A 19,435-nucleotide genomic window follows, 5' to 3' on the forward strand; every position below is an offset into this window, starting at 1 on the left:
AGCAAGTTGGGTTTGATGGAGACTCTGGGAATCACCAGGGGGTAGTGCAAGTGGTATTAGCCAATTCAGTGCAGACTCAGATTTGGTGCCTTACCCTGCCTGAAGGCTGGATTGGGGAAGGGTTTAACAAAGGAACAGTGGTGTCTGTCAGTACTTCTGTCTGGTCAAAGCTGTTAATTCAGCCCTCACCTTGAAGCCAGGCAATTCAGTTCTTACCTGGTTGTCCCTGGCCCTTTTTGAGCTGCTGCCCCATTGCTAGAGATCAGAGTGAATGAGTCCATCAGCAAATAATCCTTGTGCCTAAGACTTCAGCAGCCCTCTGTGGAGCCCTGGGCTTGGGAGCCTTGTGTGGGGCTGGGACCCCTCGCTCCTCAGCGAGGTTGTGGGGGGGTGAGAGGGCTCCGCAGCCAAGATATCCCTCCAGATTTTTAACCACCACACCATGGACATGGGGCCTTCTTGACCCACCTCTTTGCTCCTCTTTTCAGCCTCTGTGGCTTCTTCTGCATGTCCTTATTTATTTATTTTATTGATTTTAGAAAGAGAGAAACATCTATCTTGTTGTTCCACTTACGCATTTATTGGTTGCTTCTTGTATGTGTCCTGACTAGAGATCGAACCTTGGCGTATAGGGACGACTCTCTAACCAACTGAGCTACTGGGCAGGGTCTCATATCCTTAGTTATAGGACTTCTGTTCAGCTAGGATTTTGGCGGTTCTCAGTGATGGTTGTTCCTCAGTTTAGTTGTAATTTTGATGTGATCATGGGAGGAGTTGAGCGCAGTGTTTACCTTCTCTACCATATTGATTGGATGTCCTTTTTTTCTTCTTTTTAGTGTTTTATTAGATGACTGTATATAAGGAATGCTTAAAACATCTGTGAGTGACTAAAACCAAGAGGGATGGTTACTGTATTTTAAAGATAATTTTGCAGTCCCTAGATCTTGTTTGACTAGAATAAAGGGCCAAAAGTAATAAGACTAACCTAAGATGACAGAAAAGTTCTCTTTCTTTTTTTGGCTTTTTTTGTTGTTGTGAAGGGCTTTCTTAGAAGCAACTTTTGAAACATCATCTCTGTAAGAAGTTCATATTTCTAAAGAAAGGAAACTGATACTTTGGTGGAAGAGCTTTCTGTCTTGTAAAATGTTTTTGAAAAAGTAGAGCTTCATTACTCTTATTTAATAGGTCATTTGTTAACTTACTAGTTTAATGAATAGGAATGTTTTAATTTAGCCCAGCAAAGCACCTGTTTAACTATTGACCATTTATACATTACACTTACACTATTTGGATTATAGCTATCCTCTTTGGATATAAATGAATATTTCTAAAGTATTGGAAAACTGTAACTTGGCAAGTAACCAGAAACAGGTAAAATGACTAGTTACTGCTGCATTAGTTTGGGCATAAACTCTCTGATTTGCCATAGTCCCTTAGGCTATCTGTTGTCTTTTCAATAAGAAAATTTTTGTTAGTTTTAAAGAAACTTCGAAGTTTTCTCTAATCTTCATCTAATATTAGTTGCTACACTTGGGAATGGTAGGGACTGTGGCAAATTGACAAAGGTGTGTCTGAGCTTTTTCAAGAGCAGTGGAAAATCAATAAGAATTCTCCCCATTTTTAAATGTTCTTTTATTCAACATCAACAAGCACAACAAAGATTCTGTCCTAGGGCCTATATTCTAATGGGAGATAAAAACAATAAACATGAGAAATTATATATTACGTTTGAAAGTATTGACTTCTGTGGAAAACATAGTAGAGCAGGATAAAGGGAATTGGTCACAGTTGTATTAGGTGGGATGATGCGGTTAAGCCTCTTGGACAATGTGAGATTTGAAGAAAAACTTCAGGGGAATGAGGACCTTTTCCATTTTCCAAATGGATACGTGGAGAAAGAGTGTTCCAGCTAGAAAGGAGCATTAGAGCCATGTTCTGAAGGCAGGAGCACTCCTGGGAACAGTGGAGACTAGTGTGACTGGAGTGGAGTGAGCAATGAGGAGGGCATAGATAAAAGGGGAAGGGTGCTGGGGGATTGTATAGGGCCTTGTAGTAGGCCACAGTTAGGACTGGGGCTCTTACTCTGAGTGAAATGGGCATTCAGTGCAAGGTTTTAAGTAGAGGAGTGAGGTATTCACTTTGGCTGCTGCTTTGAATATGTTCTGTCAGAGAGAAGGTAATCTAGGTGAGATACAATAATGGCTGGGAACAGCCTCCAAACGAGATGATGAGTGGTCAAGATTCTGGATACACTTTGAAGATAGAACCAGGATGATTTCCTGACTGACTGTGGGGTGTGAGAAAGAGAATTTTTTTAAAAAAAACGACCTTTTGGACTCAGGGCCATCTTCTGACTTAAGGTCTACATTTTCAATGTAGACTCGATTTATTAGGCATGATTGATTTTCTAAACATTCTTTTGTAATAATTGTTTTTTGTTTGTATTTAAATATATTTTTATTGATTTCAGAGAGAGGAAAGGAGAGGGAGAGGGAGATAGAAACATCAGTGATAAGAGAGAGTCACCGATTGGCTGCCTCCTGCACGCCCCCAGCTGGGGATCTAGCCCGCAACCTAGGCATGAGCCCTGACCGGGAATTGAACTGTAACCTCCTGAATCATAGGTTGGTGCTCAACTGCTGAGCCACGCTGGCCGGGCTTTAAAAATTTTTTAAGTGTAAACTTTAGGTCATTTTTTATTTGTTTGATCACAAGCTGCATTTGCTACTTCCTTGATTAGGTGGGAGTCTAATCATTTTACTTGGTATGTGTATTATGGCATGACTTCTCCCCAGTAGTAGAGTTCCCATCTTCCGTGTGTTCAAATACACATTTGTGGAGTGGTTGTTATATCCCAGGGCCTGTTTTTTTGCTAGGAATACAGTGAATAAGACAGTGCCCTTAAGTCTGACCTCAAAGGTTAATTTTTATGCCACAATGTAATGTTGGTGTTATACTGCTAATGTGGTAAAATGCTATGAGAAGCAAAATGAGTAGGATCCGAAATTCTGACTCTGGTGGAGATAGAGAATGAACCTTTAAGAGGTATTACCCGGGATAATGAATGGCAGGTGTACCTAGGCCAAACAGCTAGTTTGTTGATTTTTCTCCAGCAAGTTAGAAAGGGGAGGAAGAGAGATCAGTCTTTCTGTTAAAGAAAAATTCGGAGTATTTATTTTGAAATATTTTAAAGATTTATAAGCATAACATTCTGGAATCCTTTGATAAACATACCTTAACTCCTGCTAGTACTCACAACAGTACAGCTCAAGAATGTATATTAATGGGGCTTTCTGTTAGTGGGACAATGTAAATTGGTATCAGTACTGGCATTTCCCCCTGAGGTTATATTTCTGTTCAAAATAGCATTTATAACTCAAATTTTCACAGGGTAGCAAGTTTACATGTGCCTAGAAAAGGAGGGAACTGTTAGGAAGACATTTGAGTCTTGATTTTGTACTTTTAATACCTTCCAAAGTACTAGATATTTAAAATTTTTAAGGAAAGGTAAAATTACTTTCTGTATGCTTTAAAAATGGTTTAATATGAGTGGCTAATTCCTTTATGTTGTGGGTTTTTAGATGGTGAATGTTTTAAGTGTTCTGATCTTGCAAATCTGCATACATGGAATGACTTATTTTTTTGACATTGTGGATAAATGAAACTTTACTACATTTAATACCACCACTTAATATGTATGCTTGAATAACAAAATATTGTGTCTTGCATGCTTCCCCATGCTTTATATCTAATACAAGTGTTTTTCTTCTAGGTTCAAAAGATGTTGTGATAAAGGCACAGGTTTTAGCTGGTGGTAGAGGAAAAGGAACATTTGAAAGTGGCCTCAAAGGAGGAGTGAAGATAGTTTTCTCGTAAGTTGTGTTTTTGAAGAAAAATCATTATTAAAAAAATCATTGTAAAAGATTCCCCTCTTCATTGAATTGATGAAAATACCGAGATTTAAATATTAGATGAGATAAGATTTTGCCTATTATGTGCTTTTGTTTTTCTCATTTGGAGGAAGAAAGAATTTGAGTTCTTTTTCTTATTTCAGTCCAGAAGAAGCAAAAGCTGTTTCCTCACAAATGATTGGGAAAAAGTTGTTTACCAAGCAAACAGGAGAAAAGGGCAGAATTTGCAATCAAGTGTTGGTTTGTGAGCGAAGATATCCCAGGAGAGAATACTACTTTGCAATAACAATGGAAAGGTCATTTCAAGTGAGTAATTGTAGTCATGATATATTTAGGATGACTTTAATACATTGAGTTTCAAAAGTTGATTATTCTGTTTATATATATATCATAGGCACACTATTTATTTTTAATATGTCTTTATTGATTTCAGAGAGAGGAAGGGAAAGGGAGAGAGAGAGATAGAAACATCAATGATGAGTCATTGATCAGCTGCCTCCTGCACGCCGCCTACTGGGGATTGAGCCATCAACCCAGGCATATGCCATGACCGGGAATCGAACCGTGATTGTCTGTATCATAGGTTGATGCTCAACTTCTGAGCCACACCCGCTGGACTTGTGGCATTTTTTAACAATAGCATGGTTGATTTTTTAACAATAGCATGGTTGATGCTAAAAATTTAATATGTAATATTGTGGTAAAAAAACTATAAGCAAAACCCTGCTGAAATAAAATCCACAAGATTTTTAAATGATTAATTTGCTAATTGCAATTTAGGTCATCTCTAGATTTTATAGACTGAGAAAATAATTTCTAGCAGAGTAGAATATTCTAACCAAAGAGAAAGTCTTTGAGCCCAGTAGGAGAATGTTTATCACTGGCTTAATCTTTTTCTTTTTCAACCTGTTGGTATTTTTTATAGTTTGGGGTTTGATTCACTAGATGATTTGGTACTTGGTAAGTTGAAAGGTAACATTCAGTAACAAATAATATGATTCTAAGGAGCATAACCCTAGTTGTACTTTCCTCTCTTAATGGAACCTAAAATGTTAGCAGTGAACTTAAGAGAAAAACTCATAGACCTGATGTTTAGAGAGAGCATTGGTAATCATTTTGTACTGTTAACTATTTGGCTTTTTATCTGTATTGGTTAAGTTTTATGAGCTGTGTCTGTGTAACTAGCTTGTCTTCTGAAGTAAGCTGAGTATATATTTGGAAGCCCTGGTAAGGATTTGCTGTAATAAAAATTTTAATACTCATGAAAATAGTTCTGTTATATAAAACAGTTTTTTAAGAAATAGTTATTTTCTATATTGTGATTTTTGTCCCTATAGTTAATTAAATCTTCTAGTAATGTTTGAATGATATTTTCAGGTGTCTTTGTAACTTTTAATTTTATAAGAAAGTATTTCTTAAGGTAACACTAGATAGTAGTAAAAACCACTCAGGATATAAGCTAAAAAGCACTGATGTCTTTACCTCCATAGGTGTCTGTATATGGTAGAATTTAGTTTTGTAAGTTATTTTAGAAATCCCATGACAACAACCTTATATATTACACACATTTGCAAAAAAAAAAAAAAAATTATATATATATATATATATATATATATATATATATATATATTCCTCACCTGAGGATATTTTTTCCATTGCTTTTCAGATCGAGTGGAAGGGGGGGAGAGAGAGAAAAAAATGTTGATGTGAGAGAGATACATCGATCAGTTGCCTCCCGCATGCACCCCAACTGGGGCTGAGGATCGAGCCTGCAACTGAAGTATGTGTCCTTGGTTGGATTTGAACCTAGGACCCCTTAGTCTATGTGGCTGACACTCTAACCACTGAGCCAAACCTGCTGGGGCCCAAAATTATATTTTTGCAAATTTACTTATTTTCATTACATTTTCTTTTCTTTTATTGATGTTATATATTAACATCTATTATTTTGTTACTATGTTTTCACTTTTTGTTATAGCTAGAAACAAGGTATATATGCATGAACAATTTATGAGTCCTGTAATGTTGTACATTCAGAGTAGCTCATATTGATTGGAGTAACTGTAGCAAACTGAATATGCATTATTAAAGATACTATAATACTCTAAGTATATTTTGTCAAAGATATATTAGTATTAGGGGAAAGGATCAAATTTGAACTCATTTTAAGAACTTGAATAATCAGAGAACTATTTGAGTCTCATTAAGGAAAAGTGTTTTTATTTCATTTGCAAAAGTATTACATAGTTGTAATAATTCAGACTAAAACTTTGATAGTACTAGTAAAACCATTTGGCCATATTTTAATGTTCTTTGATGCTATTACATTAGACCAGTGTGGAGTTGGCGGACGTTACTTTGTTACTTTTTGGGATACAATGAAATTTTCTTTGAATCCCTGTGTAGGTCTCCATTAAACAAACAAAAAAATCAGTCAGCTATTTATAAAAAGAAAAGAGCATTTTTTTCATTGAATTAAATTCCTGTGTATCATAGGAGTTAACTAATTATTAAAAGTTGCTTTTGTTGTTTATCTGTTTTTAGGTGATGAGTCATAGACTTCTTTAGTATATATTCTTTCAGGAAGCCTAGGCAGATACTTACCATGGAGTTGGTGTGCTAAGAAAAATCACTTTAACTATCTACTCTCTATTTTGGCAGTTTTTAAAAATCAGATTTCTTAACATTTGCTCAGTGCCTTTTGGGTACTTTTGGACTGAGACAAATCTAATTTAACAGGTCACATTTACTACTTTAATTTATTTTTCTAGTAAAACATTACAATCTGCTGTAAATGGGTGATACTATGTCAGTTTCTTACTTTGCCTGGAATACATACAAAGTGTGATACAAGAATTACATATTTTATTTTTCATATTTTTTAAAAAGATCTTTATTAAGTGTCCTCTTTGTCATATAATTTTATATTCAGATCTGTTTTAAGGCAAACCTTTTTGTAAGACCAGTAAGAGAAAGGGAATGTAGGTTAAGGGGAAAATAGCATTATTTATTTGAAATTATAACTATTTGCTAGAACTTAAATTGTTCTAAAAGTTTATTGCTGAAATTTAAAAACCAAATCATTTAAACAGAAAGAGCTACTCATTCAGCAGTCGTGACAAAATTCAAAACTGTAGTCATTATTTTAACTGATCTCTATTTAACCCACGTAAGCTTTCTTCTGACCAGCTGGCTAACAGTTATTGGGGTTTCCTTCTAATTTGTCAGGGAATTAGTACAAAAAAGGCTGCTTATTCACTTCCTTTTATATATTATAATTTCATATGTAATTTTTTTAAAGCTTTTTCTTTAACTTACAGCCAACTCTTAGAGATCTAATCATTACTTTAGTGAGAATTTATATTATCTTTTTTCCCCCAGAAGTGTTGTCTTCTATATGGCTTTTCATTTCTCCTAACAGTAGATATAAAAGGAAAAGGAAAATAAAACAAAAGAATGTTCAAACGTGTTAAAATATTGTTGGTTTCTGCCTCTTTTGTTGAATCAAATTATATTTTGAGGTTATCTATAGATTACTTTATCTATATATTACTTCAGTAGCATGACAGCAGTTGAACAGGTTCTTCTTAAACACGAGATTTTTCTCCTTTCCTTAGATCTTTGTTAAAGCTCATAATTATGAGCTGCCTTGCTAGAGAAGAAATGAAGAATACTTTTTCATTTTAAGTTTAGAGGAACTGAAAATTAGACTATAATGTTAAACATTTCTCTTAAGTTTGCTACTGTTCTCTTCTTTAGTCTTAAGGAGACAAAATGAATTCTTTTATTTAAAAAACTCTTATGTCTTCTGTAGTGAGTACTAGGAACTCCCAAATTTTTATCCAGTTGGTCAGAAGTGAGGGTGACCTGGGAACCCCCAAATTTGAGAGTCTGGTATCTGAAATAACCTGTGAAGTTTGGCCCAAGTCTGGGTACTTGGTGTCAGTCACAGATTAAGAGCAAGTCTTCCACATGATTGCCCTCACCTCAGACACCAGCCTCAAGTTTGGGGGTTCCCAGGTCACCCTCACTTTTGACCAACTGGCTAAAAATTGGGGGGTTCCTGGTACCCACTCAGGTTCTGTAATTTGCTAGAAGGACTAACAAAACTTAGGAAAGTATATACTTATGATTACAATTTTCTTATAGCTAAAGGATACAAATCAGAACCAGCCAAATGGAGATACACATAGAGCAAGGTCTGGGAGAGTCCCAAAGTGAAAGTTTTCATTGTCCTCAGGAATGTGTTACCTTCCTGGCATACTGATATGTGACAATATGCAGAATATTGCCAACCATGGAAGTTCTTGAAGAACATGTTATTGGATGATGGAAAAAAGGTGATCCTTGTTGTAAAATGGCAAAGAACTTGACTGAATTGTGTTTTGTGGAAGGTAGAAAACTTGGGAGTGATAATATTAATATTTAGTTGAAAAGATTTCTAAACAAAGTATTGAAGGAGCAACTTAGTTCCTCCTGACTGCTTTTAGTAAAATTTGGGAAGAAAGAAATTAATTGAAAAAGGAATTGTTAAAGAAAAAGGAGTCAGAACTTTAAGATTTGGAAAATTCTCAGCCTGCCTATGCAATAGCCACCTCCCCTACAGTTTTAGTTACCCTTGCTCATCCACATTCTGAGAATAGTAAATGGAAAGTTCCAGAATTAAACAATTCATAAGTTTAAATTATGCTTTTCTGAGTATGGGGATGAAATCTCCTGCTTTCCTGCCCTGTCCTGCTGGGGACATGAATCATCCCTTTGTTGCTACCCTCCCATTAGTCACTTAATAGCCATCTTGGTTATCAGATTGACTGTTGAGGGTATCACAGTACTTGTGTTCAAGTAACCCTTATTTTACTTACTAATGGCTCTAAAGTGCAAGGGTACTGATGTTAGCAATTTAGATATGACAGAGAGAAGCCATCAAATGCTTCCTGTAAATGAAAAGTATGTATGTATAAGGAAAAAACATAGTATATTTAGGTTTTGATACAGTCTGCAGTTTCAGGCATCTAGTTGGGACTTGGAATGTATTCCTGTGAATAAGAGGGAACAACTCTATTGCAAAAAATTAGAAAGCTATTTGGGACAGAATATGAAGGACATGGCCAAACAACCATTTGTTAAGGGGATTAGTATGAGTGTGAAGCATGGACTGAGATGTCTGTTAAGCCACATGGTCTGTGGTATTTTATTATAGCACCCTAAGCTGTCTAAGACATATCTCCTTTGGAGAAATGTCTATTCAAGTTTTTTGCCCATTTTTAAATAGGATTGTTTGTTTTTTGTTGTTGAGTTGTAGTTCTTTATATATTGTGAATATTAATCTCATTAGATATATGGTTTGCAGATGTTTTCTTCTACTTTGTAGGTTGCCTTTTCACTCTTGATTTTTCTTTCTTCTGTTGCCTAGAAGTTTGTTTTGTTTTTTAATCCTCACCCGAGGATTTTTTTCCCCCATTGCTTTACAGAGAGAAAAACATCGATGTGAAAGAGACACATTGACTGGTTGCCTCCCGCATGTGCCCTGCCTGGGGCCAGGGATCGAGCCTGCAGCCGAGATACATGCCCTTGGCTGGAATAGAACCCAGGACACTTCAGGCTGCAGGCCAATGCTCTAACCACTGAGCAAAACTGCCTAGAAGTTTTTGTTTGATATGGTCCTGTTTGTCAATTTTTGCTTTTGTCGCCTGTGCTTTGTTTTCTTATCCAAGAAATTTGTTAAATCTGATGTCATGAAGCTCTTCCCCTATGTTTTATTTTAGGAATGTTATAGTTTCAGATTTATATTTAGGTATTTAATCTATTAGGAGTTAATTTTTGAATATGATATAAGGTAAAGGTCCAACTTCATTATTTTACATGTGAATATCCAGTTTTTTCAGCACCATTTGTTGAAGAGACTTTTACCCTTTGTGTAGCCTTTGGCACCTTTGTTCAAGACCAGTTGATCATGTACATGAGGGTTTATTTCTGGGTTCTGTATTCTGTTTCATTGGTCTATATATCTGTTTTTATCACAGAACCATACTGTTTTGATTACTGTAGTTTTGTAATGTGTTTTGAAATGAGAAAGGATGAGACCTCCAGCTTTATTTTCTTTCTCAAGATTATTTTGGCTATTCAGGGTCATCTGAGAGTCCAATGTGAGTTTTTTAGGATTTTTTTCCTCTATTTTTGCAAAAAAAAGGAAAATGGGGAAAAGATTGTATTGGGAAAAAATACCATTGGGATTATATTGGGGATTGCATTGAATCTCTAGATTGCTTTGGATAGTATTGGACATTTTAACAAAATTAGATTTCTGAATCCATGAACACAGGATGTCTTTCTATTTGTATCTTCATTTTCATTCAGCAATGATTTTAGTTTTCAGTGTGTGGGCCTTTCATTACCTTCGTTAAGTTTATTCTTAATATTTTATTTTTTTATTCTATTGTAAATGGATCATTTTCTTAATTTCCTTTTTGGATTGTTTATTGTTAGTGTATAGAAAGCAAAACATCTGTGTGTTGCTTTTATATACTGTAACTTTGCTGAACTCACTTATTAGTTCTTTTTTTTTTTTTTTTGGAACCAGTGTTTCTAGTAAACAACTGAAACTATGGGTAAATTATCTGTGTCAATTTGAACAGAACTATTAGTTCTTAAATGGATTTTTTTGGTTCTTTACGGTTTTCTATATGTAGATCATGTCATCTGTAAACAGTAATTTTTCTTTTTCCTTTCCTGTTTGGATGCCTTTTCTTTCTAGCCTTGTTGCTCTGGCTAAACTTCCAGTACTGTGTTGAATGAAGTGGCAAGAGTGTATATCCTTGCCTTTTTACTGATCTGGCAAGGCAAGCTTTCAGTTCACCACTGAGTATGGTGTATATTGTGAGGTTTTCATATATGGCCTTTATTATATTGAGATAATTCCTTCTCTTCCTAGTTTAAATGTTTTTATAAAGGGGTGTTGAATTTTTTCAAATTATTTTCTGTGTCAGTGAGATGATATTGTGGTCATGGACCTTGATTCTGTTATGTGTTTTACATCAATTTTTGTATGTTGAATCATCCTTGCATTCCAGGAATAAATCCTATTTGATCATAATGTATAATCCTTTTAATGTGTTCTTGAATTTGGTTGGATATATTTTGTAGAGAGTTTTTGCATCAATATTTATCAGGGATATTGGTCAGTAGTTTTCATATTTGTCTCATTTTGGTATCAGAGTAATGCTGGTCTCATAGAATAAGTTTGGAAGTGTTCCCTCCTTTTCAGTTTTTTGGAAAAGTTTGAAAAAGATTGGTGTTAATTCTTTAAATATTTGATGGAATTCTTCAATGAAGCCATCTCGTCCTATGCTTTTCTTTGTTAGGAGGTTTTTTGATTAGTGATTTAACCTCTTTACTTTGTTATAGGTCTGTTCAGATTTTTTAAAATTTTTTTCATGACTCAGTCTTAGTAGTGTGAATGTTTCCAGTAATTTATTTATTCTAGTTTATCCAGTTTGTTGGTGTGTAATTGTTCGTAGTAGTCTCTTATGATCCTTTTTATTTTTGTGGCATTAGTTGTAATGTTTCCTCTTTCATTTCTAATTTTTGTTGAGTCATTTTTTCTTTGTCTAGGGGTTTGTCAATTTTGTTGATCTTTTCAACAGATCAGTTCTTAGTTTTGTGAATTTTTTGTATTGTTTTCTGTTTCATTTATTTCTGTTGTAATCTTTATTACTTCTTTCTGCTAACTTTGGGTTTAGTTTGTCCTTCTATTTCCTATAGTTGTTGGGGGGAAAAGCCATGAGCTGGGTGCTTTTTCCCAACTGGTGAGCTGTGTCATTCTATCTGCAGTACTACGAGTACTCTGTTGCTATCACAAGCTCCTGAGCTCTCTTTTGTTCTCAGTGGCCCCCCAGGCATTCAGAGTATGCAGGTTCCCAGTTAACTCTCTAAGACTGGTGAGACTGAAACCAGTTCTTTGAACAGCCCCCTGAAAAGCAGGAATTATGGATGACATTCTGCTTTTCTCTTTCCCTCTCCAGAGAGAAGCCCAGCATGGGGCTATTTCTCCTGATCTTGAGCTATTTCTACTTGTTGGGGTTGGGGGAGGGAGCGTTATGCTGACTTGGATGAAAGAAAACAATTTTCTTAACCTGTTTTGTTGCAGTTAAACTTGCCTAGGGTACTACTACTTCCTTACTGGTTTGTGGTAGTCTCATAAAAGTTTTTATTTTATTATTATTTTATTTTTTTATTTTAAATATATCTTTATTGATTTCAGAGAGAGGAAGGGAGAGGGAGAGAGAGAGAGATAGAAACATCAATGATGAGAGCGTCATTGATCAGCTGCAGCCCGCAACCCGGGCATGTGCCCTGACCGGGAATCGAACCCTGATTGCCTGGATCCCAGATTGATGCTCAACTGTTGAGCCATGCCCGGCCGGGCAGTAATGGAGGGTTTAGAGGTTGCTTCCCAGACCCTGGGGACAAAGACAAGCCAATTTTTATTTTGCACATGTGTATTGAAATCTAATCTCATAATATAAAATTTTAAAGGCACAAAAATGTGCAGGAAATATAAATTTCCCACCTACCCCTCCTCCTCAGCCACTCAGTTTTTCTTCTTGGAGGCTGGTACTTTTTTTCTAAATCATCTCGCCCGCATCCCCCAAATAACAGTTAAATCTCTTAAAATGTAATGGATATTTTTTTCCTTTGGCTGTTGACTTATTTGGAGAATTTGAAGGACTGTTTTGCCCTCTAAACAGTAATAATTAAAATGCTTTTTCTTTACATTATACCTTGAAATGAGTTTGTTACTGAAATAATGGATACTGGGATAAAAAAGTGAAATTGCTCTTTTTCTTTTTTTTTTTAATGAAAGTAATACTTTTTTTCTGGGTTAAGAATAATATGTTCATGTCCTGGCCAGTGTGTTTCAGTGATTAGAGCGTCGTCCCCACACCTAAGGGTCACGGGATTGATTCCTGATCAAGGGGACGTACCTGGGTTACAGGGTACCCAGCTGCAGTTGCACATGTGGGAGGCAACCAATTGATGTGTCTCTCTCACGTTGATATCTCTCTCTCTCCCCCTCCTCCCTTCCTCCCTTCCACTCTCTCTGAAAAAATATCAGTGGATAAAATATCCTTGGGTGAGGATTAGCCAAAAAAAAAAAAAAAAAAAGAATAATATGTTCATCAGCACAATTCCTGTCAAATTATCAATGGGACATTTTATAGAACTAAAAAAAATATTCCGAAAATGTATTTGGAACCACAGACAACCCCAAATAGCCACAGCAATCTTGAGAAAGAGGAACAAAGTTGGAGGAATCATGCTACCTGATAATAAACTATACTCTAAGGCCATAGTAATCAAAACAGCATGGTACTGGCATAAAAACATACATATAGGTCAATGGAACAGAATAGAGAGCCCAGAAATAAACCCACGCCTTTATCGTCAATTAATATTTGACAAAGGAGGCAAAAAAAATACAACGAAATAACAAGTCTATTCAATACATGGTGTTGGGAAAACTGGACAGGTATATGCAAAAAAATGAAACTAGACCACCTTCTTACACCATACACAAGAATTAACTTAAATGTTAGACTCGAAACCAGAAAAATCCTAGAAGAAAACATAGGCAGTAAAATCTCGGACATTTTTCTTAGCAATATTTTTTCTAATATATCTCCTCGGGTAAGGGAAACAAAAGAAAAAATAAACAAAGGGACGATGTCAAACTAAAAAGGTTTTGCACAGCAAAGGAAACCATCAACAAAATGAAAAGACAACCCACTGAATGATAGAACATATTTGCCAATGACACATCTGGTAAGGGGTTAATATCTAAAATGTATAATGAACTTATAAAACTCAACACCAAAAAAAAAAATCCAATTTAAAAATGGGCAAAGGTCCTGAATAAACACTTCTCCAAAGAGGACATACAGAAGTCCAATAGACATATGAAAAGAATCATCAAAGAAATGCAAATTAAAACCACAATGAGATAATCACCTCACACCTGTCAGAATGGCTACCATCAATAACTCCACAAAGAACAAGTGCTGGCAAGGATGTAGATAAAAGGGAACTCGTGTGTATTGTTGATGAGAATGCAGATTGATGCAGCCACTGTGGAAAGCATTATGGCATTTCCTCAAAAAATTAAAAATGGGCCCAGCCTGTGTGGCTAAGTGGTTGAGCATTGACTCATGAACCTGGAGGTCACAGTTTGATTTCAGGTTACAGCGCATGCCCAGGTTGCAGGCTCGTTCTCCACTGGAGGGTGTGCGGGAGGCAGCTGATCGATGTTTCTCTTTCATTGATGTTTCTATCTCTCTATCTCTCTGTCTTCCTCTCCCTAAAAATCAATAAAAACTTTTTTTAAAAAATTTAAAAATGGAACTGCCTTATGACCCAGCGATTTTACTTCTGGGAATATATCCCATGAAACATATGTACCCCTATGTTCATTGCAGTGTTATTTACAATAGCCGCCAAGATTTGGAAGCAGCTCCAGTGTCCAGCAGTAGATGAGTGTATAAAAAAGCTGTGCTACATTTACACAATGGAATACTACTGAGCCATAAAAAAGGAAGGAAATCTTACCCTTTGCCACACCATGGATGGACCTTGAGAGCATTATGCTAAGTGAAATAAGCCAGTGAGAGAAAGACAAGTACCAGATGATTTTACTCATATGTGGAATCTAATGAACAAAATAAGCAAACAAAATAAAAATAGACTCAGATACAGAACAGACTGACATCTGTCAGAGGGGCAGGGAGTTGCCGGGCTTTGTGAAAAAGGTAAAGTAATTAAGAAAAAAAATTTAACAAGAAAACCCCCTGACTCATAGACTACAGTATGGTGATTACCAGGGGGAAAAGGGGTGGGGTGGGAGGAGGTATAAGAGGGCATAGAGAGTTAAACGGTGATGGAAGGAGACTTGACTTGGGGTGGTGAACACACAATATAATGTACAGATGATGTATTATAGAACTGTACACCCAAAACCTATATAATTTTATTAACTAATAAATTCTATTTAAAAAATTAAGTTCCGGTACTGGGAGCCATTACCCTCTGTATGGATGGATGATGTTAGACTCGAAATGTTGAAGGTGGGGGTGGGTAGGGAGAGATTAACCAAAGAACTTATATGCATATATGCATAACCTGTGGACACAGACAATAGCGTGGGGAAGGTAGGGGGTGCAGGGTGGAGGGGATCAGTGGAGGAAAAAAGGGAGACATCTGTAACACGACAATAAAGATAAATTTTTTAAAAATAATAAGATAATGTAGATTTAAAAAAGAAAAATCCCCACTGTACACTCATAAGTAAATGGAACTGAAGGGACCACATAGTTCATTTTATTTATCTTTATGATTCAAATCACCTCCTCCTCCTCCTCAGACTATAGCTGGTTGAGACTAATACGTGACCAAAAAGATATTAGATGATTAGCACTGATAGAGGCCATAGGAAGATATTAACTGTCTCAGCCAGGATTTCCCAGTATGCACAACCAGGCCAATTTTGTGTAGCTTTGTTTCTGTCCAAAAGCATATCCCCTCTCTCCCTGTTCATTCCCATTCTGGTCAGAAACACAGAACAAACATTGGTCATCACCAAAAAAAAAGAGAACAATATGTTCATTGTAAAAAAAATTTCAGGGTGGGATGGGTTGGGGTGGCCAGTATGGCTCAGTTGGTTGGGAGTCCTTCCAAGCACCAGGAGGTCTGGGTTCCATTCTCAGATGAGGACACCTGCCCAGGTTTCTGTCTTGATCCCCAGTAGGGGGCATGCAGGAGGCAGCTGACTGATGTTTCTCTCTCACTGATACTTCTCTTTTCTCCCTCCTTTCCTCTCTTTGAAGTCAATAGAAAACATTTTTTTTTTTTTTTAATTGGGGGTGGGTAGAAATAGTGACATACAAAGTAACAAAAGTATTATCATTTACTGTTTTATTTGCCATATTTTTTCTCTTTATATGAATAGTGGGTGGGTGCACATTTAAATACACTTAATGTTAAAAAATACACTTGAGAATGATCTGTAGTAATGTCCTTTAACCATTTCCTTAGTTTTGCATAATAAGATTATTTTTAGTTTTATACATAAACGAGCAAATCTATTAGATAGTTTTGCCTTAAGGTTTTTTTTTTCCTTGATTGGTTTTAGAGGACTTAAAGGTTGATTTATTAATTAGTATTTATACCTCACTTTCTTATATTGTTGATGATAATAGCCTGAGATATTCTTTAAGGTAGGTAGCTTTCTGTTTTACTGACTTGTAGTTGCCTGGAGCTTATAAAACCTGAAAATTTTGTTCATTAGACGTACTTTTAAATATCAGTAGTCTGTTTTTATGATTTTTAAAAGTTCTTTAAACAGTACTTTAATAATCTTTTCAGTCTTTTCAAAAAATGAATAGGTTCTAGTTCACATATACATGTGTATATTAACTTGTTGTAAATTTTGTATATATTTTTAATCTTTTTCCCACACAGTGAGCTATTGTCTTTCTCTTCCTTTTCACTTCTTTTCCATTATTTTAATTGAAAATTTATTATAATGGGGCCTTGTGCAGGAGATACTAGGATAAATTCTCACGGAAATTTAAAAATAGGAATGGGGAGTGATAGATGCATAAGTTTCATAGTGTGCACAAATAGGTTTTAAAATTTTATTGACAAGTCCAAAATAAAATCTAGATGTTTTGGCTGTTTCCTTTCCTGCTAGGGTCCTGTATTAATAGGAAGTTCTCAAGGTGGTGTCAACATTGAAGATGTTGCTGCAGAGACTCCTGAAGCCATAGTTAAAGAACCTATTGATATTGTAGAAGGCATCAAAAAGGAACAAGCTGTCCGGGTATGTTGTATTCCAAAAAATTTCTAGCTTTTGGTTAGGTAATTATAATACTTGAAGAAAGAGAGTTAACTTTGTACAAGTGAAATGATTGACAGAAAACTTTTTAAAAATGTTTTGAGTGTCAAGGCATGTTAATATCTTGTTTGAAATGGAAACTTTTAGAACTATCTACAATATTTTTCTTTATATCCTCCATAAATATTTCAGTATGTATCTTTAAAAGATAATAGCCATAACTGGTACAATTAACAGTAATTCCTTAATATCATTACTTGTCGTTCAGATTCCCTAATGATCCCAAGTTTTTTTTTTCCCCCACTTTGTTTGAGTGGGGATCCATATAAGGTCCTTCATTGCTTATAAAATCTGAAGCTTTTGTTCGTTAGACTTCCAGTATTCATTAACATTGGTTAACGTTTCATAGGTCTTTTTCTAATTTATAGGTTTCTTTTTCCTTACTCCATGTTTTTTCTTTTGTTGAAGAAACTAGTCTGGATATTACATCCCCATCGTGGCCTTTAATATGTTCCTATCTCCCCTTTTCCCCCTGAAAATTGTATGGAATGGTAGGGATACTGTCATATATATCCCAAGTAGATCAGTGATTTTACTTTTATGGATGCTTTTAAGAATCTGATGAAAGCTATGGACTTTATGTATGCACATACATGATCAATTCTGTTTTCTGTACTGTTCTTGTGTGCCTCTTCCTCCCCTTCTATTTTCTTCCACCTCCACCCCAAGAAAACAAACCCAAGCATGAAGTTTAATACTATGTATGACCTGTTTGTAATACTGCTATTGAGTAAATTGTTTAGTTTGGATATAAAACATAAGTGAACCATCTTTAAAAAAAAACTTGAATACTAAAGTTTGCATGACATTTACATCTATTAGTTGGAAACTGTCAAAATAAGCTTAGGGTATTAAAGTACAGTAGAGCAACATTTTTGACTCACACAAAAGTTTAAAGGAGATAGAGAAATTTTTCTGATTAAGCTTGAAGCAAGCCATTTAGGGAAATGAATGGCATAAATGTTTAAAGGGGACAGAGATTTGATTCATTAGGTAGTTACATGAGAGTGATGACTGTATAGTTAAATTTAGAAGAGAAAAAAATACTTCATTTACAAGAATACTTGAAGGAATAATATAAGATTATAACTTTTTGAGTAATGAACAGAAATTGTAAATAAACTTTTATAATGTAAATAAGTGTTCCTAGTTGGAACTTTCTATATCCAGTTCATATCTTCCCTGAAATTGGGATATTTATATTTATTAGACAACAATCTCTTTATCTCTTTGAAAACTCAAGTAATTCTTGAGAGTAATATTTCCTTATTGATCTAAGTAGAATGGAGAGAGGAAGGCTGAAAAAGAAAGAAATCACTTTAATTGATCAAAACGGAAGGTAACTGAAAGATAACATGTTTAATAGAATAGGGAGAAAATTTTAAATTATATATGCTATTTTTTTTTTCAAAATATATTTTTATTGATTTCAGAGAGAGGAAAGGAGAGGGATAGAGAGATAGAAACATCAATGATGAGAGAGTTATTGATCGGCTGCCTCCTGCACGCCCCTGACTGGGCATCGAGCCTGCAACCTGGGCATGTGCCCTGACCGGGAAATCGAAGCACTATCTCCTGGATCCTAGGTCGATGCTCAACCGCTGAGCCATGCCTGGCCGGGCTAAATTATATATGTTATTGAAAATATTGATAGTCAAAGAAATAGTTTTGGATCCACTGCCCAATTAATTAAAATCAGAAGTGTTTTGGTTTTATTGTAGGAAGATACATCAATTCTTTGAAGTCAGAATAAAGGGTACACAATTTAATTTCTATATAAATGATTGAATATATGAACTATCAAATATAAACAGTGTAGCAAGAAAATGAATTGGCAGAAATAGTTACTCCACTAGTAGTAATAACAAAGACCACCATTTGAAAGATCTGTACGCAGAGAATGAAAAAATATCATTATAAGATTTTACAGCACACAATTCACTCCTATTTCATTACTATTATACTTCTTTCTTCTTCAGTATTAGTGGGCCCACATTATCTCCTGTCAATTCATTGTGTTTATTATGTGAACCATCACAGGCAGGAAACGTCTTAGAACGCCAACACCTACAATAAGCTGCTTTAGTAAGACACAAGTCTTCAATGTTTATTTCATTCACCACTTTGGGATTTTCCTTTTGTATTTTAAGATTAATCAAGCTATCCTTCTGTTGGAGTTCTTGGGTGTTTTTAAACCCGTAACGGTAGGTTGCGACCTAGTGAAAAATCTTTGTTAATGAAATAGTACTTTATTTCTTCCTATTTTTTATTTGAAGTAAGTCTTAACCAAAAATCACTTTTCTTAGCTTTGTTATTTACTTTATTTATTGGCACTTGACTTTTTGCAAAAATGACATTCAGCCTCAGAGAATTTAAGATTTTCTATTATTGAAAGTCATATGTATTGCAGCCTATGATAGCAGTTGGAAGAGGAAAAATCTCCTGTAGTTTACCTGAGCAGTGGCAGCAGTTAGCATAAACATACAGACATGTAGCTTCTGTACCAGTGGTTCAGAATTGCTTATGGAACTTTGAAATTTATGGATGCTTGGTCCACCATCGATCTTGTGAACCAGAA

General features: G+C 35.4%; 1 protein-coding gene and 1 pseudogene across 1 annotated transcript in view; one reads left to right on the plus strand and one right to left on the minus strand.

Annotated features, from left to right (window-relative positions):
* The window catches only part of SUCLA2 (succinate-CoA ligase ADP-forming subunit beta), a 62,478-nt gene that overhangs the window by 10,654 nt on the left and 32,389 nt on the right, over positions 1-19,435 (plus strand). The window contains exons 3-5 of the mRNA XM_016219534.2: positions 3,773-3,872; positions 4,055-4,217; positions 16,654-16,782. Coding sequence (XP_016075020.2) covers positions 3,773-3,872; positions 4,055-4,217; positions 16,654-16,782 — 392 coding nt within the window. The remainder of the gene's footprint in view (positions 1-3,772; positions 3,873-4,054; positions 4,218-16,653; positions 16,783-19,435) is intronic.
* On the minus strand, positions 18,720-19,340 carry LOC148093725 (CDGSH iron-sulfur domain-containing protein 2 pseudogene; annotated as a pseudogene).

Source organism: Miniopterus natalensis, chromosome 2, assembly GCF_054644295.1.
Source record: "Miniopterus natalensis isolate mMinNat1 chromosome 2, mMinNat1.hap1, whole genome shotgun sequence".
Classification (NCBI taxonomy): Eukaryota; Metazoa; Chordata; class Mammalia; order Chiroptera; family Miniopteridae; genus Miniopterus; species Miniopterus natalensis.